General features: G+C 39.6%; 1 protein-coding gene across 1 annotated transcript in view; it reads left to right on the top strand.

Moving 5' to 3' along the window:
- The window catches only part of AP4E1 (adaptor related protein complex 4 subunit epsilon 1), an 81,160-nt gene that overhangs the window by 24,720 nt on the left and 32,293 nt on the right, over positions 1–24,147 (top strand). The window contains exons 6-13 of the mRNA XM_062205911.1: positions 1,023–1,182; positions 3,360–3,526; positions 8,298–8,371; positions 16,330–16,452; positions 16,554–16,663; positions 16,931–17,070; positions 18,719–18,831; positions 18,940–19,058. Coding sequence (XP_062061895.1) covers positions 1,023–1,182; positions 3,360–3,526; positions 8,298–8,371; positions 16,330–16,452; positions 16,554–16,663; positions 16,931–17,070; positions 18,719–18,831; positions 18,940–19,058 — 1,006 coding nt within the window. The remainder of the gene's footprint in view (positions 1–1,022; positions 1,183–3,359; positions 3,527–8,297; positions 8,372–16,329; positions 16,453–16,553; positions 16,664–16,930; positions 17,071–18,718; positions 18,832–18,939; positions 19,059–24,147) is intronic.

Here is a 24,147-nt window from a genome sequence, read left to right on the forward strand (position 1 = left end):
GAGCTGGATCAGAAGTGGAGCAGCCAGGATTTGAACTGGTACCCATCTGGAATTCTGCCACTGCAGGTGGTGGCTTTACCTGCTATGCCACAATGCTGGCCCCATAAGTTTTAAAAAAGTGGAATTAGGGAATTAATAATTTATCTCTTTTTTCTGATTTCAAAAGTAGTATATTCTCATTATAAACATTTTAGTAGCTAGAGAATTATATAACATGGGCAGTTAAAGTCTGTGGAGGGGCCGGCGCTGTGGTGTAGTGGGTTAAGCTGCTGCCTGCAGTGCCAGCATTCTATATGGACGCCAGTTCGAGTCCTGGCTGCTCCACATCCGATCCAGCTCTCTGTTATGGCTTGGGAAAGCAGTAGAAGATGACCGAAGTCCTTGGGCCCCTGCACCATGTGGGAGACCCGCAAGAAGCTCCTGGCTCCTGGTTTCGGATTAGAGCAGCTCTGGCTGTTGCGACCAACTGGGGAGTGAACCAGTGGATGGAAGACCTCTCTCTCTCTCTCTCTCTTTTCCTCTCCTTCTCTCTCTGTGTAACTCTGACTTTCAAATAAATAAATATTTTTAAAAAAAAGTTTGTGGATGTTTATCTTCTAGAGATAACCACTTCTTATAGTTTGGTGTATTATAATAAAATTAATAATAAGTATATAAATCTTTAGATTATGGAAAGAGCTGATATTTTGAAGTCATCTGGCCCATAATCATTTCAAATTAAATGCCTGGTAATTCACATTTTCTTGTTTAGATTTTTAAAAAAATTTTTTTAAAGATTTATTTATTTATTTGAAAGTCAGAGTTACACACACAGAGAGAGAGAGAGAGAGAGAGAGAGAGAGGTCTTCCATCCATTGGTTCACTCCCCCATTGGCCACAATGGCTGGAGCTGCGCCGATCTGAAGCCAGGAGCTTCTTCCATGTCTCCCACGCAGGTGCAGGGGCCCAAGGACTTGGGCCATCTTCCACTGCTTTCCCAGACCATAGCAGAGAGCTAGTAGATTTTATTTTTTTATCCTCAGGGAGATTATACGAAGAAAAGCTGTCCTGGCATTATACAAATTCCATCTCATCGCTCCTAATCAAGTACAACATATCCATGTTAAATTTCGGAAAGCACTTTGTGACAGAGATGTTGGGGTCATGGCTGCATCCTTGCACATATACTTTAGGATGATTAAGGTAAGTTGGAAATTTTAGGAGGTACTGAGTGAGTTCCATTAGAAAAATATAATTATGAAATTAAAAAATTGGATGTTTCATTAAAATGCTTAATTAACATTTTATGCACCTGTTGCTGACTTTAATTATGGGTTGTAGGTACATTACAGAATAGGTCTTTTTTTTTTTTTTTATGCCTAAAATCTTTTTGTGTTACTAAGAAGTATGGAAAATAGTAGCTATGGAAGGTGATTACGATGTGCATCTTCGTAGTTTTTCAAACAGTGATTCGCTGTTTAGAGCTTCGTCGGATGCCACGCAGCTTGTAGAAACAAGCAGGGTGGGGATTATGCGGTATAGACTGCACTGTTGACTTCATATGGTAATACTGTGTCTGATGAGGAAAAAGGGTTGAATGATATGGTGAAACTTCTTTCTAAATAGGAATGATAAGATTTATACTAATTCAGCCTGAGTGTATTTCCTGGTTTGTGTCTGCAAGTTGTGTGTGTGTGTGTGTGTGTTTCCATTTTATTTGAAAGGCAGAGAAACAGAGGTCTCCCATCCATTGATTGACTCTTCTGGCTCAGGTGGGCCAGGCTGAATCTAGGAGCCTGGAACTCACTTTTGGTCTCCCATGTGGATGGGAACCATCACCACTGTCTCTCAGGTTACACACTAGCAGGAAGTAGGTTAGAAGTGGAGTAGCTAATACCTGAACCAGCAATCTGGTATAGGATGCATGATTTCCAAACAGTGACTTGACCGCTGAGCCATCCTTCCACTCCCAGAAGTATGTATTGGTGAGATTTCCTCAGCACCTACTATAAAAATAAAATAGGCTGTTAACTCATTTAAAGTTTAGAACCAAAGCTTGCTTTCCCTTTAATGCATTCTGTTCCAATGTATGGTATAGATAGATATTTGATATTAAATCTTATTTTCCTTCTAATATATACTAAAATTTAAAAGATCTGTAATTTTCCTCCCAGAAATTTGGCCTTGTTACATAATAAAAATTGCATTGAAGAAGCTGATATTCATTTTAAGGAAGCCAGGAGCAAGGAGCTTCTTCTGGGTCTCCCATGTGTGTTCAAGGGCCCAAGCACTTGGGCCATCTTCGGCTCCTTTCCCAGGCACATTAACAGGGAGCTGGATTGAAAGGGAACAGCTGAGATGTGGACTGGTGCCCATATGAGATGCCTGCATCACAGCACAGCTTTGCCCTCTATACCACAGCACCAGCCCCATGAAATATGTTTAAATTCTTTATGATAATTAATGTTTTTAAATATTTGCTTATTTATTTATTTGAAAGGCAGAGTTACAGAGAGGCAGAGGCAGAGAGAGAGAGAAGTCTTCCAGCCGCAACTGCCAGAGCTGGGTCGATCTGAAGCCAGGAGCCTGGAGCTTCTTCTGGGTCTTCCACATGGGTGCAGGGGTCCAAGCACTTGGGCCATCTTCTAATGCTTTCCCAGGCCATAAGCAGAGAGCTGGATTGGAAGTAGAACAGCCAGGACTCGAACCAGCACCCATATGGGATGCCGGCACTGCTGGTGGCAGCTTTATCTGCTGTGCCACATTGCTGGCCCTGATAATTAATTTTTAATGGACAGGCTCACTAAATTTTGGGAGTTTTGTATATTTAAGTAGACTTGGTTGTGCTTTTCCACCTACAACAAATTTAACATGCTTATGAGAAGTCTTTTGCATACGGTTCAGAGATTGCAAACAGGTCTTTGATTTTCGTTCAGAGTAATGGTTTTTAATGCCAGTATGCTAATTCTCACGTTTTGCTTTAATTGCTAGTATTGGCTATTAAGGATTCTAAGATGTAGTTATAAAAACTTAGGAAGTGTGATTTAACTGTGTGTAGAGAAAAGTAGCCAGTGGTGGAAGCTTTTCTGGGGATGATTCAAATTAGGATTAGGTAGACAGAGGAGTTTTATTATGGAAGATGTATGTATTAGAGTGTGTTTGATTCTGTGTGAATGTAAGCTTTATTATTATTTATTTATTTTTTGCTGTTTTTTAAAATGCCTAGATTAAGAGAAAAACAAGGATTTGAAAAGCAAAATGTAAACTTTTAAGTGAGCATGTTTAAGTCAGGTTCTCTATGGCATTTCAGCGAGGTCTGTTTTTCATTTGAAAGAAATTACTAACAAAAATGTTGTTGTTTTTCTTTGGGGGGAATGTAGGAGAATTCATCTGGATATAAAGACTTAACTGGGAGTTTTGTAACAATTTTGAAGCAAGTAGTGGGAGGAAAGCTCCCAGTAGATTTCAATTACCACAGTGTGCCAGCACCATGGCTGCAAATTCAGCTGCTGAGAATTCTAGGACTTCTAGGAAAAGACGATCAAAGGTAAACTATGCTAAGTAAGTTTACTTAATAACTTAATGCCATATGATACAGCTTTTAGGCTTTTGTCACCCAGAGCTTTCCTGATAAGAGATTATCCCAGTGTCTAATTGGCTTAATTGTGATAAACCAATGAAAGGAGTGCATACATCTTGTCAGTTTGCTGGGGTAGTCCTGGCTCTCTGGTCATCCGAATCCTGGCCCTTGTGAAAGATACTCCTCAAGTACCATCTCCTCTGTTTCTCAATGGTTCTAGCTATGTGTGTCTGTGTGATGAGGTGGTGGTGGGGGGAGGGTGAACAGAGAGCTTAGGAAACTTTTTCTTCAAAGAGCCAGGTGAATGTTTTCAGCTTTGTAGGCTGTAAGTTGTCTCTTGCAGCTGTGCAGCTCTGCTGTGGTATGTGAAAGCAGCCACAGACAGTACAGAAACAAAGGAGCATCAATGTGTTCTAAAGAAACTTTATGAGCAATCAAACTTGAATCTCATATAATCTCCACTTCATGAAATTCAGGTTTTTAAAATTATTTTTCTAAACATTTAAAAAATATAGAAACTATTCTTCTTTTATAGCCATACCAAAACAGGTCCTGGCCAGACTAGGCCTATGGGCTGTAGTTTGCCAGCTTTTAAGTCTGGTTGGCTGTTAAATGCTTCACCTTCTTCATTAATTTTTCTGGATTTTTCTTTTAGCCAATGGCTTATGTTAAACTATTAATATTTTAATGTTTGTTATAAACTCTTCATGTTTTTCCAACTGTATGCATTTTTTAACTTTTTATTTTGTCATACTTTTTAAACTAGAAACTTCCAAAGTTCTAAGATAGTACTCTTATAGCTTATGTAAAGGGATTCCCTTGCAGTTTATAATTAGAGTCATCAATTGCATTGGTATTCTCTGTGTGTGTACATGGACATACTTCCTAATATTTTAAAGATTTATTTGTTTATTTGAAAGTCAGAGTTGCAGAGCTAGAGATCTTCAATCTGCTGGTGCATAACCAGAGAGCCACAATGGCCAGGGCTGGGCTAGGCGGAATCCAGGAGCCTTACCTACCATGCCATAGCTCTGGCCCCCCATATATATTTGTTTTTAAAAATATTTCTGAAGTGTCCAAGAGCAGCTCTGACTAGATTATAGTTTCTTTAACAGCAGGGGACCCTGGCTTGAGTCCCTAATTTTTTTTCTTAAGGATTTATTTATTTGAAAATCAGAGTTACAGAGAGGGAGGGGGAGACAGAGAGATATCTTCCATCTGCTGGTTCACAACCCAGATTGCCCCAGTCGCCAGGGCTGAGCCAGGGGGAAGCCAGGAGTTCTTCTGGGTCTCCCACATGGGTAGCAGGGGCATAAGCACTTGGGCCATCTTCCTATGCTTTTCCCAGGCCATTAGCAGGAAGCTGGTTTGGAAGTAGAGCTGCTGGGACATGAACCAGCACCCGTAAGGGATGCTGGCATCACAAGTGGTGGGCATACCTGCTGTGCCACAGCACCTGCCCCCATACATATTAAACCCTTTTATCTATTTTATTTATTTGAATGTCAGAGAGAGAGAAATAAAGAAAGAGAAAAAGATATCTCCTATCTACTGGTTCACTCTCCAAATACCTGCAACAGCCAAGAACTCAGTTCATGTCTTCCAGGTGGGTGGCAGGGACCCATCTACTTGAGCTGTCACCTGCTGCCTCCAGAGTCCTCACACCAGCACTTCAGTGTGGGAGCAGGCATCCCAAGTGACATCTTTTCTTTTTTTCTTCCCCTCCCCTCCCCTCCTCTCCTTTCCCCCCTCTCCCCTCCCCACCTCTCCCTCCCCTCTGCTCTCCTCTCCTCTCCTCTGCTTCCTTTTCTTCCTTTCTTAGATTTATTTATTTATTTGAAAGACAGAGTGATGAGAAAGAGATCCTCCATCTGCTGGTTTACTTTCCAAAATGGCTGCAGTGGCTGGGGCTATGCCAGGCCAAAGACAGGAGCCCAGAATTCGATCTGGATCTCCCATGTGGCGGTAGGGACCCAAGTACCTGGGCTGTATTCCACTGCTTTCCCAGGTACATTAGCAGGGAGCTGGATCAGAAGTGGAGTAGCAGGACTCAAACTGGTACTACAAGATGGGATACTGGCTTTGCAAATGGTGGCTTAACACATTGCACAACAAAGCTGGTACCCCAAGTAACATCTTAAAATTGCTAGACTACCTACCTCTGAAACTTTTTTATAAAAATTTGGGATAATAGAACATTTTCTCTTTGTTGTCTCAATTATAATGAGATTCAGTGTTCATATAAATTTTATGTTTCTGTGGCCCACATTGTGGCATAGCAGGCTAAGCTGCTGCCTGCAATGCTGGCATCCCATATGGGTACCAGTTCGAGTACTGGTTGGGCCACTTCTTTTTTTTTTTTTTTTTTAAGATTTATTTATTTATTTGAAAGTCAGAGTTACACACAGAGAGAAGCAGAGGCAGAGAGAGGTCAGTCTTCCATCCTCTGGCTCACCCCCCAGTTGGCCACAACAGGAGGAGCTGTGCTGATCTGAAGCCAGGAGCCAGGAGCTTATTCCGGGTCTTCCACGTGGGTGCAGGAGCCTGAGGACTTGGGCCATCTTCTACTGCCTTCCAAGGCCACAGCAGAGAGCTGGATGGGAAGTGGAGCAGCTGGGACTTGAACTGGCGCTCATATGGGATGCTGGCACTGTTGGCGACGGCTTTATCCACTACACCACAGCGCTGGTCCCTGATTCACTTCTGATCCAGCACCCTGTTAATACTCCTGGGAAGTCAGTGTATGATGGCCCACGTAGTTGGGCTCTTGCACCTACATGGGAGACCTGGATGATACTCTTGGCTTCTGGCTTCTACTTGGCCCAACTCTGGCTATTTCGGCATTTTGGGGAATGAACCAGCAGATGGAAGATCTCTCTCTCTCTGCAACTGCTTTTCAAGTAAATAGATAAATCTTTTTTAAAAGGTTGTTTTTTATACTTCTTAGGAAATGATTAGCTCAATGCAGAAAAATAAAAATCTTATGTTAGGGTTCTGAAGTATTTAATTGAAAAAAACCTATTTCTAGAAAAGTCTTATGTATTGTTTGAATATTTTCTTGTGTTTTATATTATTGTAATTCTTAGGTTACCATTTAGCTCAATCATGTGCACAGATATTTACACATTTCATGTGTAAATTAATCTTTTGCCAGACATTGTCTTTTAAAATTGAGAAACTAGACTATAATCAAGGTATACTATTACTAAAATTTTTTGAGAGGATTGGCAATGTCTGCTATTGTGGAAGAAATGCTTACACAATGAAATGAGGGATTTTAGAATATGGTTCTGGATTCTCATCACTGGATATTTACATGTCAGTCAAGATAGAATGAAAGTACATTCACTTTACACTGAATTTTCTGGCTGTTTATTTGGTAAAAAACAAATCATTTATGATCTAAATTTATACAGTTCCAGATTATTTTGATGTTTTTGTTTTATATTATATGTTCTTTAAGAACACTGTATATGTCCTGGTTTTTTTTTTTTTTTTTAATTAGTGTTTTTTTAACTTGTCAAACTTATAAAAAATACCAGCTGAAGTTTTCACATTGGCCTCTTGGAGAGAACTTTTCTTTTGTAGGCTCAGAGGCAGACTCCCGGAGCTCCATAAACAGGGAATTTTTAAAAAAATGTCTGCCCCTACACAGTTATGTTACTGTAACCAGTGACCAGAAGGACATATTAGTGGAACAAATCTGTTAATTTCACAAAATATACTTATTTATTTTTAGTATTTTAAAATTTTATTATCAGCCAGCGCCACGGCTCAATAGGCTAATCCTCCACCTGCGGCGCCGGCACACCAGGTTCTAGTCCTGGTCGGGGCACCAGATTCTGTCCCGGTGGCTCCTCTTCCTGTCCAGCTCTCTGCTGTGGCCCGGGAAGGCGGTGGAAGATGGTCCAAGTGCTTGGGCCCTGCACCTGCATGGGAGACCAGGAGAAGCACTTGGTTCCTGGCTTTGGATCAGCTCGGTGCGCCGGCCGCAGAGGCCACTGAGGGGTGAACCAATGGAAAAAGGAAGACCTTACTCTCTCTCTCTCACTGTCTACTCTGCCTGTCAAAAAAAAATTATTATCAAGGAGTGTATTTGTTATTCAGAAAAAGATTAGTATTTGAATTAAAAACCAAAACAAAACTCCATGGTGGTGCCAGTGCTGTGGTGTAGTGAGTAAAGCTGCCACCTGCAGTGCCAACATCCCCTATGGGTGCTGGTTCATGTCCTAGTTGCTCTGATTCTGATTCAGCTTTCTGCAATGGCCTGGGAAAAGCAGCGGAAGATGGCCTAAGTACTTGGGCCGCTGCCACCCATGTGGGAGGCCCTGAAGAAGCTCCTGGCTTTGGCCTGGCTCAGCCTGGGCTGTTGTGGCCATCTGGAGAGTGAACCAGTGGATGGAAGACCTCTCTATTTTTTTTTGCAAAGAAAATTGTAAGATAGTGGGTTCAACCAAACATCCTCATTTGTAAACGGGGAATAGATGAGACAAATGATGGATTTGTGCATATCTCCTCATTGACTGACTAGTCAACTTTGATAAAGCAAGAAGTTAAGCTCATGAAAAGAGCAAATGAAATCTTTTAGATGTGAAATTAAAATAATGTCACTATAAAATGGATTTCTTTCACTTCTCTTCTGTAGATCCTCAGTTTTAAAGAGAGACAAATTTGAAAAACTATGTTTTATGGGTTAGAATACTGTAATTCTTCTGCAAATAAAATATCTTTTAAACAGGACAAGTGAATTAATGTATGATGTTCTTGATGAATCCTTACGAAGAGCGGAGTTAAATCACAATGTCACATATGGTAAGTAGCGTGTTAATGCTAGTGACTAATGTCTTTTTTTTAGTGTTGTAGCTAGATCTTTGTTAGAATACTATAAATCCCAACTGGGTTTTATACATTGATTTAAAAGTGTTTCTTTGGGTTATTATTTTTCAATGTGAGCATTGAATAATCAATAGCAGTAATCTTAAATAATATCACCTTCTAAATGTTGAAAAATTTCTAATTATAATTGCCTTTCTGTTGAAGACATTTATCAAGTATGTAATTGTGAAGATAACTTAAAAACTGCATATTTTCTAAAAGTTTATATTTATATTTGAAAACAATTCTTAACTAAGTCAGTTAATTGTATTTATCAGATTTCTTTCAGGCCCTGTGCAGGGTGCTTGGAATACAGCTGTGAATAAAACAGTATTTTTATGGTGCTTAGACTAGATAAATGGAAAGGGACAGATGTTGCCAATTTTACAAAATGTGGTAGAATGTAGCAGCTAGTTTTAGGTGAGAAGGAGACCAAGGAGGGTTTTCTTGATAGTATCTTGTAAGAAGACATCTGTAGGATGAGTAGGTTATAGATAAATACTTATTAATATTTATAAAATATTAGCACTATTTTGTTAAAGGTAATAAGCTATGTTATGTATAAACTTAAAAAGTGGGGCCAGTGCTGTGGCACAGCGGGTTAACACCCTGGCCTGAAGCGCCAGCATCCCATATGGGCGCCAGTTCTAGTCCCGGCTGCTCCTCTTCTGATACAGCTCTTTGCTATGGCCTGGGAAAGCAGCAGAAGATGGCCCAAATCCTTGGGCTCCGGTACCCAAGTGGGAGACCTGGAAGAAGCTCCTGGCTCCTGGCTTCGGATCGGCGCAGCTCTGGCCGTTGCAACCATCTGGGGACTGAACCAGCAGATGGAAGACCTCTCTCTCTGTCTCTCCCTCTGTCTTTCAAATAAATAAATAAATCTTAAAAAAAAAAAAAAAGAAAGAAAAGTTGGTGATAGACAAGAGCTAGTTTGAGGAGGGGTAGACAGTTGAGAAAGGAACCAAAACACTTGGAGCCAGAGGGAAGGACTATTGTTACTTGACTAGTCATGGAAAATCCAGTGAAGAAATGGAGATTTTGGGAGCCTTTTTTTTGAGGTGTATTTATTTGAGAAGCACAGGTATAGACAGAGGGAGAAACATCTTCTATCTACTGGTTTGCTTCCCAAATGGCTGTAAAGGCTGGGGCTGGGCAGATTTGAATCCAGCATCCAGGAGCTTCTTCCAGGTCTCCCACGTGGTTGCAGGGGCCCAAGTATTTGGGCCATCTTCTGCTGGTTTCCCAGGCCATAGCAGAGAGATGGATCAAAGTGAAACAGCAGGACTCAAACGGGCTCTCATATGAGATGCCGGTGCCTCAGGCAGAGGCTTAGCCTACTACACCATAGTGCCAGTCCTTGTAAGCTATTTAAAAGTGAGAAGTAGGGCAGTTTGCATTTTGCATGCTTTGGAGAAAAGTAGTGGAAGAGGTACTGAGAGGTATAATTAAATGAGAAGTGACTTCATAATATGGTAAGATACAATGATGCAGGGGGGCGAAGAGTATTATTTGTACTTTTAAACTGTGACAAACTGTACATCCTTAAGGACAGTGCCTGTAGAAGCATAGGGTAGATCAGGGGGCAGAAATTGAATGTATTTAACTTAAATACAAAGTGCTTGGCAAAGAAATAGTAGGAATAAAGAGAATGGATTACTTACATGTGATCAGCAGAGGGAACATAATATGCGTGGTAGTGAATTGGGATAGTAAGCTTTGAAGGATAGATTGGTTTTTCATGTGTAAGTGGTAATAGGCAATAATGAGATAAGCATTTTTAATCATTTGTTCAACTAGTGTTTGTTGGATGTCTGTGAAACAATAACTTGATATTTGTTTTAAACTAGGTAGATTGAGGAAAGAATTGACAGACTTACATATTGCTCTGTGCTTAGTATCAGAGCTGAATAAAGAATAAGGTAGACAGCCCAGCGCCACGGCTCACTAGGCTAATCCCCCACCTGTGGTGCCAGCACCCCGGGTTCTAGTCTCGGTTGGGGTGCCGGATTCTGTCCTGTTTGCTCTTCTTCCAGTCCAGCTCTCTGCTGTGGCCTGGGAAGGCAGTGGAGGATGGCCCAAGTGCTTGGGCCCTGCACCCGCATGGGAGACCAGGAGGAAGCACCTGGCTCCTGGCTTCGTGATCGGCGCAGCGTGCCGGCCGTAGTGGCCATTTGGGGGGTGAACCAATGGAAAGGAAGACTTTTCTCTCTTTCTCTCATTGTCTATAACTCTCTTTCTGTCTCTCTCTCTCTCTCTCACTGTCTAACTCTGCCTGGCAAAAAAAAAAAAAAAAAGGTAGACAGAAGCCCTGCCCTTATGAGTACATGGTGTAACAAAGAGTTGATACTATCTAGGTCTTCTATATAGTGAGAATAAAGACCCACAAAGGAGGATGATCCGTCTTGAGGCATGTGGTTTAGCTTGGAGCTGTCAAAAAGATCCAGAAGAGTATCAGATCTTCCTAGTGTCAGAATCTGCTAGCATAAATTAGAACATTTTGTTTATGTTATAATTTGGTATATATGATAAGGGTTTCAAAGGTTCTTAAGGCATTCTGTTTCAAAACCAGTTAAGAATCTGCTTTTTTTTCTGACAGAAAAATTTTTTAATATAATTGACATTTCAGCTTTAATTTTTTTTTATTTTTTTGAATAGGACATATATGCACATGGTTCAAAATTCAAAAGGTACAAAAGGGTATACAATAAACTGTAAGTCTGCCTTCCACCCTTATCACCCACCACCTAGTTCCCCTTCCTGGAGATAACTACTGTTATCTTTTCCTTTTGATCTAGAGAATACTGTATACCTGAAAAAATATTTTTTAATATTCTTAGCTAGGACTCTTTTATGAAGGATTGTTGAACCAACACCAGTGGTTTGTTTGTTTAAAATTGTTGGTCCAGTGTTTTACCTTGCTATAGAGAACCTTATAGTTTCTTTTGTTTTATTTCCTCTATTTAACTTTTAATTGTTATGCTCCCCTTCCCATATTTGTATTGATACGATTTATGGCTACATTGATTATATCAATGGTATTCTTTGGCAGTCCTAATAAAAATATTTTATTGCCTAAGAATGTAAATTTTAAAATGCAAGCTTCATAAGGGTAGGGACTATGTCTGATTGACCTGCATATCCCAATAGCTGACACTGGGTTAATCAGTGAGTATTATACTTTAGTTGAATGAAAGGAAGAGAAATTATTTTACTTTTATCAGTTCAATTTAGTTTTAATCTTAATACTTTCTAAACCATATTTTAATGGAAGTTCCATTTTGTCACTTATCTAAGTGGCAAATCAATAAGTAAATTATATCAAAGACATTTATTGAGTATCTGCTGTGTGCCAGGCATTGTATAAAGTGGTACAGAGGATATGAAGAATTATAAGATGTAGTATTTGTTTTAAAGGAATTTACAGTGTAATGGGAAAGATGACTTATTTATGGAAGCACAATACCAGTGTAAGGTAGAATGTGAAGGGATGGGGATGGTGTAGGGGATAAATATTTATAGGCTTTTGAGATGGTAGAAATTACTGTGGAACTGAGGGCACAGCTAAAGATTTATTGTTGTGATAGGACATTGAAGGTTAGGTAGGATTTAGATAGGCAAAAGGGTGATTGAAGGAGCTTCTAGATGAAGGGAGCATGAGAGAAACTGCAGAAGTGGGCATGTTTGAAATGGTTTCTGACAACAGTGTCTTGCTGATCTGAACAGACGATTCTTTCAGTTGAAATCAGTTGAAAGGCCATAATGTGAAGGTCCTCTGATGGAAGCGAAGTGAGTTTGTACTTCTGTGTACACCTTGAGATGTGGAAGGTTTTGGATGGGGTACTGATGATAACATTTTTAGTATCCTAGCAAATTGAGAAAATTAATTATATAGAGTCCAAGGGATAAAAGTAGATAAAGTGCTTTTCCTTATTCTTCCCACTCACTTTACCTGAAAACCTGGTGTATTAGATTTTCATTACTGTTGGTTGATTAGTCAGTTTTTCATTACTACAACTAAAATCCCTGACAGGAACTACTTTTATAAAGAAGGAAGGTTTATTTCAGCTTGCAATTTTGGAGGTTCATAGTTTTAATATCAAGTGGCCCCATTGTGCTGGTATCTGATGAAAGGAATGGATGGTAGAATTCATGCAGAGGAAGCATTACATGGCAAACCAGGGAACAGGGAGCATTCTGTTTCTTTCTTTCTTTCTTTCTTTCTTTCTTTCTTTCTTTCTTTCTTTCTTTCTTTCTTTCTTTCTTTCTTTCTTTCTTTTCTTGTCAGAGTTACACAGAGAGAGGAGAGGCAGAGAGAGAGGTCTTCCATCTGATGGTTCACTCCCCAATTGACTGCAATGGCAGGAGCTGCACCAATCCGCAGCTAGGAGCCAGGAACCTCCCCTGGGTCTCGGGGGTGCAGGGACCCAAGGACTTGGGCCATCTTCTACTGCTTTCCCAGGCCATAGCAGAGAGCTGGATTGGAAGAGGGGCAGCCAGATCTCGAACTGGTACCCATATGGGATGCCGGCACTGCAGGCCAGGGTGTTAACCTACTGCGCCACAGCACCAGCCCCAACATGCTGTTTTTTGTTTTTGTTTTTTTTTAAAGTCTCCATAATTTTGTCAGGGAAGCTTCACCCCAGCAACCTAATCACTTTCCAAAGCTCCCATCTTCAGATAACACAATTGGGTTAAGTCTGTGCCCTGTTAGTGCTGTCAGTTGATGACTTTGGGACTTAACTGTCTGCATGAGTTGGGAGTGAAATCTTGTTCACACTGTAGCACCTGGATATCGTCTGTAAGAAACATAAGACTTGAGAAGGTGGAGAAAAGAAGACAGTCTGAGTCTGGTTAGCAACCTAAGGACACAAGGAAAGACATGATGGTAAATACCTGTTTACGTTTTGTTTCATATACCGCAGACTGAGTACTGGAGAGCTAGCCAGTGGCATTGAATGAAGTGCCGCCAAACAACCCTGCTCTCTTTAGCCAAAGGACCAAGAAGAAAAAGGATAAACTAGCAAGACAGTAGAAAATAGCCCCTCTGTCCTAGCCAAGTACCACACAAAAAACTACTGGACTCATCTTTCAGCAAAAGTTGAATGGAGAGCCAAGTTTAACATCCTCATCAGGTATCACCAGTGCTCCATCCTATTTGAGTGGTGGCAGAGAAACCTGAGAGGGAAGCTGAAATTTTCGTCCCTCTCTGGCCATAAGGAAACTCCCTCTCCTGCAACATCAGTGGTGGTGATATGGGAAGCCTGGTTAAAGGGTCAGGTCTTTCACCACTGATCAGTGGGATAATCAGGCCACCCCCTCAGGGTCAGTGGAGGCCACATAGTGAGCAGTAATGAGTTAGCGCTGTCTCAGACAGGATGGTGTATCAGACAGTCCTGCTCTCCACCTAGCAATAACCAGGACACCCACTCAAGGGCAGAGTTGTGCTTCACCTCCATTGGGCAGTATCTCACTTCCTGAAGCCAATTTTGTCAGTAGACAGAGACTTATTAGCTTATTTAAAGTGAAAGTCAAGTCCAATTTAAAGGTTACAGTGTTTAGAAGAACTTTAAATTCTGTTTGAGCACAATCCAACCAAAATATGTATCATAAAGTACAGTGTCACAAATGTTAGAACGTAATGAAGGTATTTCAGAAAGTTCATAGGAAAATGGAATTAAAAGATATATTTATTTTGGTGCAAAAAATTTTGAAATCCTTGCATAATTTTTTCATAACGTGCATTTTCCATGAACTTTGAACACCCCTTGTGTTTTTATTTTAAAGAGTTTATTTATTGGGGCCAGCTCTGTCTGCAGTGCCAGCATCCCATATGGGCACCGGTTCAAGTCTGGTCTTTCAATTATTGACTCAGACTGAGATTTTTGTAGAGTTGGAGAACAGAGGGACTTAGCTCTAGTTGGGAAGAGATTTAAAAATCCATTAAATTCATTTCTAGTGTGATTATTACAAGGAGATTAATAAATGTAATTTTGGAACTATTAATTTTCCTATGCTGGTGTCCCATAAATTGTATGAGCAACTAAATAGTAAAGGTTTAGGTTTTAGATGGGTAAAGACAAGCTTTTGTTAATAAAACAATTTTATAGCAGAATTGTGCATGTCAGGAAACCAGAAAGAAAAATATGTCCACTGTGATGGAAAACAGACCATCTTTTAATCTTAAAGTTCGCAAACTTTGTCTGAACAGGGGGCCAGATAGTAAATATTTTAGGCTTTGTAGGTTTGTGTTTTGCTTTTTTAATTACCTTTTAAAAATGTAAAATATTCTTAGTTAATGAAAACAGACTGAAGGCTATACTTAGTGGTAGTTTGCCTTAGTCAATTGACCAAGGTCCTCTTTGTTTAGTTTGTTTAGTTCAGGAAATCGAAAAGTCAGTGTTTTTACCCAGCACACAATTAAGACATTTTATTGCAGAATGTATGAACATACAAAGTATCTTTGGGTGCAATTAGCTTACTCTGTAGTTTTTCTTTTAAAAGTTAGTTCTCTTTTTTAACAGAAATTCCTGTTTCTGAGTTCTTTGTTTTCCTGTAAAAGACTCAGTTAAAGCTTTTTCCACAAAATTTATGTGTTTTAATTGCTAGGCAACATAGTATAAAATATAGCTCATTAAATATTCAGGATATGGCTTGTAGTATGTAATGAAAGAGGCTACTTGTTAGGTTTTAAGTGTGTGGAAGTAGAGAAGGAGTAGTTCTATAGACAGTTGATGTACTTCAGCTTGAGGTAGAACTGCTTTCAGCCTGCTGATCTGTCCCTTGGCTTTTCTTTCCTCTGATAATTGGGATTCCGGAGCCCACACAGGTCTTAGTGGACTCTCAGGCATTCCTCTTCACCATGGCAAAGCCCTAGCTCCTCAATTCATGCTTTTTTTTTTTTGACAGGCAGAGTGGACAGTGAGAGAGAGAGACAGAGACAAAGGTCTTCCTTTGCCGTTGGTTCACCCTCCAATGGCCGCCGCGGCTGGCGCACTGCGGCCGGCGAACTGCGGCCGGCGAACCACTCTGATCCGAAGGCAGGAGCCAGGTGCTTCTGGTCTCCCATGGGGTGCAGGGCCCAAGTACTTGGGCCATCCTCCACTGCCTTCCCAGGATACAGCAGAGAGCTGGCCTGGAAGAGGGGCAACCGGGACAGAATCCGGCGCCCTGACTGGGACTAGAACCCGGTGTGTCGGCGCCGCAAGGTGGAGGATTAGCCTATTGAGCTGCGGCGCCAGCCTCAATTCATGCTTTTTAAGATAATTTGAAAAAAATGTTAATGTCTACCTTGGTCATCTTGTTATCAAGGCTTTTGACTATATCAGAAAATGAAATTTTAATTCAAAAGTAATTTTAAAGAAGCAGCTTGAAGATTTTTGAATATTGACCGTGTCTTTGAAATAAATGCTAGAGCATTCTAAAATGACTATTTAAACTGTATACCATACCTATGTATAAGTGGTAGGAACTCCTTGAGAATGAACTATTAATGTATTCAAGGAACTGTACCAATAGGAACAATGAATGTATTCTTTATGTGTCCCTTAGAGTGCGAGCTCCATAAGGGCAAGGTTTTTTGGTCTGTTTTATTCACTGCTGTATCCATAGTACTAACATCATGCCTGGCACATAGGAGGTGTTCAGTAAATACTTGTTGCATGAATGGGTGTGTCGTTTTTATCTGTAACTAAATCTGATTCTCTTTAAATGGTGCTCTAGTAACCAAATCTAGTAACTGTATAAGCTTGAAAACAGTTAAGTTTTTTTCTGTGAAAAATTTACATAAGATTCTTGAATAAAACCTTCCATTTAGTTTTATTATAAGCTCTACATAAATATGTTCTTTTATCATGCCTTAACTGATAACCTACCATTTTGATATTTTCTCTCCCTAGCTATTCTGTTTGAATGTGTACATACAATCTATTCTATTTATCCTAAGTCGGAATTACTTGAGAAGGCTGCCAAGTGCATTGGAAAATTTGTTCTGTCACCTAAAATAAATCTCAAATATTTAGGTAAGGTGATTGGTTCTTTTGATAGAAATTATAGAGAGAACTTTTGAAATTGCTAGATACTTGTTTCAAGTCACTTTGCATAATGCAATCTTTGTTTCTAGGACTGAAGGCTCTTACCTATGTTATCCAACAGGATCCTACTCTGGCTCTTCAACACCAGATGACAATAATTGAATGTTTAGACCATCCTGACCCCATTATTAAAAGAGAGGTAAATTGATAGTCTGAACAATGTGCGAAATGTTAAAATTTTTAAACAACTTAGTGATCATAGTTCACTTCTTGACAGTAAGCCCTTCTTAAGCTTTATTTTAATTAAAATTTGCATTTTGTAATTACCTATTAACTGATTGCCCAGTAGATCTACAGTAAAAGTAAGAGAATCAACTGTATTATAAACCTATGTTATTCCATTTATTGGTGGTTATTAATGGTTATTCCATTTATAACACTGTTTTTATTTCTATTCCTCAAATAGACGCTGGAACTTCTTTACAGAATTACAAATGCACAGAATGTAACAGTTATTGTTCAGAAAATGCTTGAATATTTACACCAGAGTAAAGAAGAATATATCATTGTCAATTTGGTTGGCAAAATAGCTGAGTTGGCTGAGAAATATCCTTTATTTGGACCATGAATAATAAATTGCATTTAGTTACATAATTACTTTAAAATGATTGGTGTATTGTGTTGGTATGTATAGTGACATGGTCACTAGAAGTTTGGTTTCAGAAGACCAGCAATAATTTGCATTCCTGGTTTTGAAGTCTCTTGTTTTTTAAAACAGGAATTTATATAGACTTCTTAGGGGATAACGTTTTCTTTTCTTTAATATCGTTGGTCAGTATTTTGAGCTGGATAATACAGGAGCCTCCACCTGATTCCTCTCAGTTCTTTCTCATCTTTGACTTTACTTGCTACCCCATTTATTTTCTGAGTTCAAGGTCTTGTTTCTTTAGGTTGAGGTAGTGGTAGGGAGTCATACCCTTTATTCTATTGTTTATACTAGAAATAGTCACAGTAAAGTGGTTGAGAACTCCACTCACATGGTAGCTTTCTTCACTTTTTATTTGTAGTTTATTTTTATTATTTATTTAAGAATGAGAGAGAAAAACACACAGGGAGACAGAGCGCTCCTACCAGCTGTTTCACTATCCAAATGCCCACAAAAGCTGGGACTGAGCTAGGCTGAACTCCAAGCTGGGAACTCATTCTGGGTTTCCCAGATGGTAGCAAGGACTCAAGCACTTGAATCATCATTTGCTGCCACTAGGGTGTGCATTAGAAGGAAGCTGGAATCAGGAGTGAAACCAGGACTCCAACCCAGGGATGCAGACATCCCAGATGGAGTCCTAACCATTAGGCCAAACACTCACTCTGTATTTATTTTTTAAAAGTCAGAGAATCTTTACAGGTCATGGGATTGTCTGCTCTTGTTTTTTCTTAAATATTTATTTAAAAGAGTTACACACACACATATATATAAAGAGAGAGAGATCCATCTTTCATTCGATGAATCACTCTCCAGATGGCTGTAACAGCTGTGGCTGGGCCAGGTTGAAGCCAGGAGCTTTATCCTATTCTCCTGCATGGGTGGTAGGGGCCCAAGTACTTGGGCCATCTTCTGCTGCTTTCCCCAGGTAGGCTATTAGCAGGGAACTGGATAACGAAGCGGAGCAGGTAGGACATAAACTGGTGCCCATATGGGATAGTAGCATGGCTTTACCTGCTACGCCACAACACTGGCCCCATCTCTTCTTTTTAAAATGATACTTTTTGATTAATTCTAAAAAAGAGTGAGTGAATAATAATGATTAAATTATTTTGGAAATTGTCTTTAGTTTTGTCCCATACAGTGCCATATCTCTAGCTAGGAGAATGACAGAATTTTAGAACTGCTGCAGGACAAGTAAGAAAAGAGGTTAAAACAACTTGTTCAAGTGAGCACAAGCAATGCCTAGCCTCTCTGAAGTGTATATAATTTTTCATTATTGTCCATAGTTTGATGGTTTACTTCTTCTAATTATATTGCAGTTTTTTATTGGTTGACTATTATGTACAGGCCTGGTGCTTGATAAAGTGGCAAAAGCTCAGTTTATTAACTTATTAGGTAAGTGTTGAGCATCTATTTTAGATAACTTGGGGTATAGGACTCTTTATGGCAGAGGTTAAAGGTGAATGGATGAATCGAGGTTATTTTTAAGAAGGTTGCTGCAGAAGGGATAGTTTTTGGAAGTGTACTTATTCTTAACACTGTGGACACATATGCCCCTGATAATGCATGGTTTATTCAGACGATGAATGCTGTGTTTTCTGTGGGAGGAGATGTAATACATCCTGATATTCCCAATAACTTTCTGAGACTGTTAGCAGAAGGTTGGTATACTATTAACATTCTCTAAAGATCTTAAAATTAAATGTTTTTATTTTAGAGACCTTAGAGAATTTAGTGGAAATTCACAGGATATATCAATTTCTTTGTAGGTTTTGATGATGAAACAGAAGATCAACAATTGAGACTCTATGCAGTTCAGTCTTATCTCACCTTGCTAGATGTAGAAAACGTGTTCTATCCACAGAGATTTCTTCAAGTTATGAGTTGGGTGAGCAAAGTACATTATATCATAAATTTTTACAGCATTCTTTTTTATAAAAACTAAATGTTAACATGTTTCCTTCAGAAGTCATTCAGTTGTACTTGGCTGTCTCCTTCAGCTGCCACTTTTCTACCCCAGTGGCTCCCTTCTGAAACTTAACTATTTTCTCTGTCTCTGCCATCTAACTTGTTTTTTAAACATGGAAATTTGTCTGGTTATCAGTTGGTATTTACGAAGTATGTTTTTTTTTTAATTTAACTTTTTAATATTTCATTTATTTATTTTTAAAATAGACTGACAGGGAGAGACATAAATCTTCCATCTGCTGGTTCATTTCCCAGATATCTACCACAGCAGGGGTTGTGCCAGGCCAAAACCAGCAGAAGTGGAGAAGCTAGGATTCAAACCTCTACTCCAAAATGGGGTACAGGTGTCTTACGGCTGCTAAGCAGTGACTTGACCTGTTATTGTTGCATTTTTTATGTGAGTCCATATTTGAATATGTGAATACTCATGTATAAGGGGGCTTCAAAAAGTTAATGACTCCATTTTCCATGTGTGTTTTGAAGCACCTTTGTATCTGTGAAGTCTTATTTTTCTGTGGCTGAGTAACAGTGTCTCCACAAACTTAGGAACTTACAGAAACACAAATTTAGTCTGACAGTCAAAGTCCAGGCATGGCTTAGCTGGGTTCTCTGCTTAGTATCTTACAGAATTACAGTAGGTATCATCTGGGGCTACTGTTTATGGGAAGGTTAAGTAGTGAAGGATCCACTTCCAAGCTCTTGTGTATAGTGTATATTGGCACAACCGGGTTTTCTTGTGTTAATTCTTATGACTGAGGGCTTCACTTTCATACTGTCAGCTGTCCTTAGCTCTTATAGCCACTCTCCATTGTTGCCACTAGCTTCATCAAAGCCAGTGAGGGAGATCAGTTCTTTACAGGACAAAGGTCATAATTTTATGCAATATAATCACATGTAATCCTTATATCCAATCACCTTTGGGTATACACATAGGTGAGTGTTTACTTAGGGGAGATTTAGACTAGTCTAACTAGTCATAGAGTCATAGGATATGCACATTTTAATATTTTATAGTATTGTCAAATATTAGCATGTTAACTTAAAATTTTCCAGGCTTTTATTAAAAATTTTTTCTCATGTACAAGAAAGTTAAAAGCCTTGTATAATAATAAATACTCCTATACTTTTCATTTAGCTGCCAATCTACATCTATTTCTAGGTTTATAGACAGTTGTTTTAATGATGCACTTAAAACTGAGTTGTAAATACCATCATACTTGTCTGCTAAAAATTCACTGTGAATCTCCTACGAATGACATTGTTCTACATAACCATATCACACCTAGTATATAACATTAATTCATTTAAATCACTTCATATATAGTTGCTCTTCAGATTTATCTAGTCCCAAAAATGTCTCTGATAGCTGTTTTTTTCTTTCTTTCTTTTTTTTTTTTGTTTTGTTTGACAGGCAGAGTTAGAGAGAGAGAGACAGAAAGGTCTTCCTTTTCTGTTGGTTCACCCCCTAAATGGCTGCTATGGCTGGTGTGCTGCGCTGATCCGAAGCCAGGAGCCAGGAGCTTCCTCCTGGTCTCCCATGCAGGTGCAGGGCCCAAGCACTTGGGCCATCCTCCACTGCACTCCCAGGCCACAACAGAGAGCTGGCCTGGAAGTGGAGCAACTGGGACAGAATCCGGTGCCCCGACCGGGACTAGAACCCAGTGTGCTGGCGCCGCAGGCGGAGGTTTAGCCTAGTGAGCCATGGCACCGGCCTCTGATAGTTGTTTTTCTCCTCTTCCTAATCCCAGATGTTCACAAATTGATTCTGGGATTTCTCCTTGGTCTCTTCTAATTTTTAATGATCTCCAGTTTCTTTTTGTTTTTAAGGCATTGATTTTTTTGGATGAATACTGTTGACTTGCAGGAAGTCCTCATTTTCTATCTATCTGTTTAATAATTTCTATTCAAAGTAAACATTTTTGCAAGACTCCTACATAGGCAATGGTGTATCTGTCCCATTTTATCATATCAAGATGCATATAATGAGTGTCAGTTTGTTCGCTCATAAGTTTGTTTGGCTGTGATGGTGACCTCCAGATCTTTACAATGTAAAGGTACCCATTCCAGTGTAATTTGTTTTGAGGTGAATCTTTGAGACTGTGTGAATGTCTTTTTTTCCTCCCCAGTTATCTTTTTCTAATGGTTTTAGCATTGATTATCCTTCTTTAATTATTATATTTAGTGCTTATTCTTTTTAAAAATTTATTTTATTTATTTGAAAGGCAGAAAAAGAGAGACAGAAAAAGAGATCTGTCATATGCAGGTTCACTCCCCAGTGCCAGCACCACCAGGGCTATGCCACGCTGAAGCTAGGAGCCAGGAGTTCCATTATTATCTTCCATGTGGGTGGTTGGGAGCCAAGTATGTGAGCCATCACCTGTGGGCTCCCAGGGTGCACAGTAGCAGGAAGCTATCAGAAGTGGAACCAGGACTTGAACCCAGGCACTCCAATATGGGATGCAGGTGTCCCAAGTGGCATAATTTTTTTTTTTTTTTTAAGATTTTATTTATTTATGTCAGAGGTAGTTTCAGAGAGAAAGGTCTTCCACTGCTGGTCCACACAATAACTGGAGCTGGGCTGATCCAAAGCTAGGAGCCAGGAGCTTTGTCAGAGTCTTCTGTGGGGATACTGGGGACCAAACACTTGGGCCATCCTCTGCTACTTTCCCAGGCCATAGTAGAGAGCTGAATTGGAAGAGGAACAGCCGGGACTAGAACCTGCTATGCCACAGTGGCAGCTCCTTTAAGCATGTTTCTATAAAAGTCAAGGAGTTTTATGTGTACTTCATGGAAAGATTCAGAAAAAAAAAAAAATACCTTTACTATACCTTGCCTGAAGCACAAATCCATAAATGTTGGATTTTTTTAACAGGAATATAGATTACCTCCTGTTCTGGAGCTACTTTCCATCTATATTAAAGCACTCCTAAGAATTATCTTACTGTGTCAGGATTGAATTTAGTTAGTCCTCTTTCTCCTTCCTACTTTTCTTGTTACTAGCCATAAATTTTCCTTTTCCTATCACTTTACCTCTCTTTCCTTGCTTGTGCCAGTATTACATCAAAGACTTGAAAATATCCCCTAAATCCCACTTAGGAAAGATCTCACACTCTCTGAATTATCAGTTTATTAATGCCTCTTTGATCAACAAGATCAATGTCACTTGAGTAAGAAAATAATATGAAGGATATCAGTGTTCCTAAGAGTTATTCTGTGGGCCAGCTATGTTAGGCACAGCTGATGCTTGTTCAAAATATATATCAAAGATACACTACCACACAAATAGTAAATCAGAATATCTGGGGATCAAGCCTAGAAATCTATATTTTTATGAAATGCCTCTGGTGACTTAATCACAGGAGCATGGGACAATGATTTAAATGCTTTTTGAAAAATAACAATGTGAAAGTGCTTAGAAAAACTAACAACTATGACACCATAGAACCCCTGTAAACCCCTAGCATATTATTCAGTGTAGTGCTAGAAATTTTTGACAATAAAAAGAAAGGAGGAAATCAAATGATCCCTGTTTACAGATGATATTTATATATACAAAGATGCCTAAAGACTCCACCAAGAGACTGTTAGAACTAATAAGTGAATTAATTAAAGTTTCAGGATATAAAATAAATGCCCAAAAGTCAATAGTGTTCTTATATGCCAATAATGAAGTTGCTAAAAAAGAATTATAGGGATAATCCTATTCACAATAGCTATGAAATATGTAAAATACCATAAATTTAACAATGGATATGAAAGACCTCTATAACAAAAATTGTAAAACACTGATGAGATAAGTTGAAGAAGATGGAAAATGGAAAGAACTCTCATGTTTATGGATTAGAAGAATTAATATTATTAAAGTGTCCATGCTACCCAAAGTGATTTATAGATTCAATTTAGTCCCCATCAAAATACCAGAATTACATTCTTCCAGAACTAGAAAAAATAATCCTAGAATTTATAAGATGGCACAAAGCCAAAGCAGTCTTGAACAGAAGGAACAAAGCTGGAGGTATCATAATAACAGATATGAAGACGTCCTGCAGAGTTACTGTAACCAAAATACTATGGTGCATGGTACTGACTTAAAAACAAATAGACCAATGGAACAGAATAGAATTCTCTGTTCCATATGCAGAAGATTGAAACACTACACAAACCTGCTGACCAAAATCAACTCAAAATGGATTAAAAACCTAATTGTAATTTCTCAAAATACTAGAGGAAACATAGGAGCAGTACCTCCATTGCAGCACAGTGTGCTATGCTGCCACTTGCAATGCCAGCATCCCATATCGGAGCATTGGTTTAAGTCCCAGCTACTCCACTTTGAGTCCATCTCCCTGCTAATGTGGCTGGTAAGGCAAAGAAGGTGGCTCAAGTGCTTGGGTCCCTGCCACCCATATGAGAGACCCAGATGGACTTCTTGGCTTCTGGCTTCACCCTGGCCTATCCCTGGCTATTATGGGCATTTGGGAATGAACCAGTGGATGTAAGATACTCTCTGTCTCCCTCCTCTTGCTATGTGTTCTCCCCTTTCTCTCCTCCTTCCTTCCTCTTAGAAATAAATAAATATTAAAATAAAAAAAGAAAACATAGTCGTAACACTTTTTAAGACATGTATATGTGGCCGGCACCGTGGCTCACTAGGCTAATCCTCCGCCTGCGGCGCCGGCACACCGGGTTCCAGTACCGGTTGGGGCGCTGGATTCTGTCCCGGTTGCTCCTCTTCCAGGCCAACTCTCTGCTGTGGCCCAGGAGTGCAGTGGAGGATGGCCCAAGTGCTTGGGCCCTGCACCCGCATGGGAGACCAGGAGAGGTACCTGGCTCCTGGCTTCGGATCAGCGCGGTGCGCCAGCCGCAGCGGCAATTGTGGGGTAAACCAACAGAAAAGGAAGACCTTTCTTTCTCTCCGTCTCTCTCTCACTGTCCACTCTGCCTGTCAAAAAAAAAAAAAAAAAAAAAAGAAGTAATAGGTTCTGGTGTTCCATAGTATGGTAGGGTGA

This window comes from Lepus europaeus, chromosome 11 (assembly GCF_033115175.1).
Source record: "Lepus europaeus isolate LE1 chromosome 11, mLepTim1.pri, whole genome shotgun sequence".
Classification (NCBI taxonomy): Eukaryota; Metazoa; Chordata; class Mammalia; order Lagomorpha; family Leporidae; genus Lepus; species Lepus europaeus.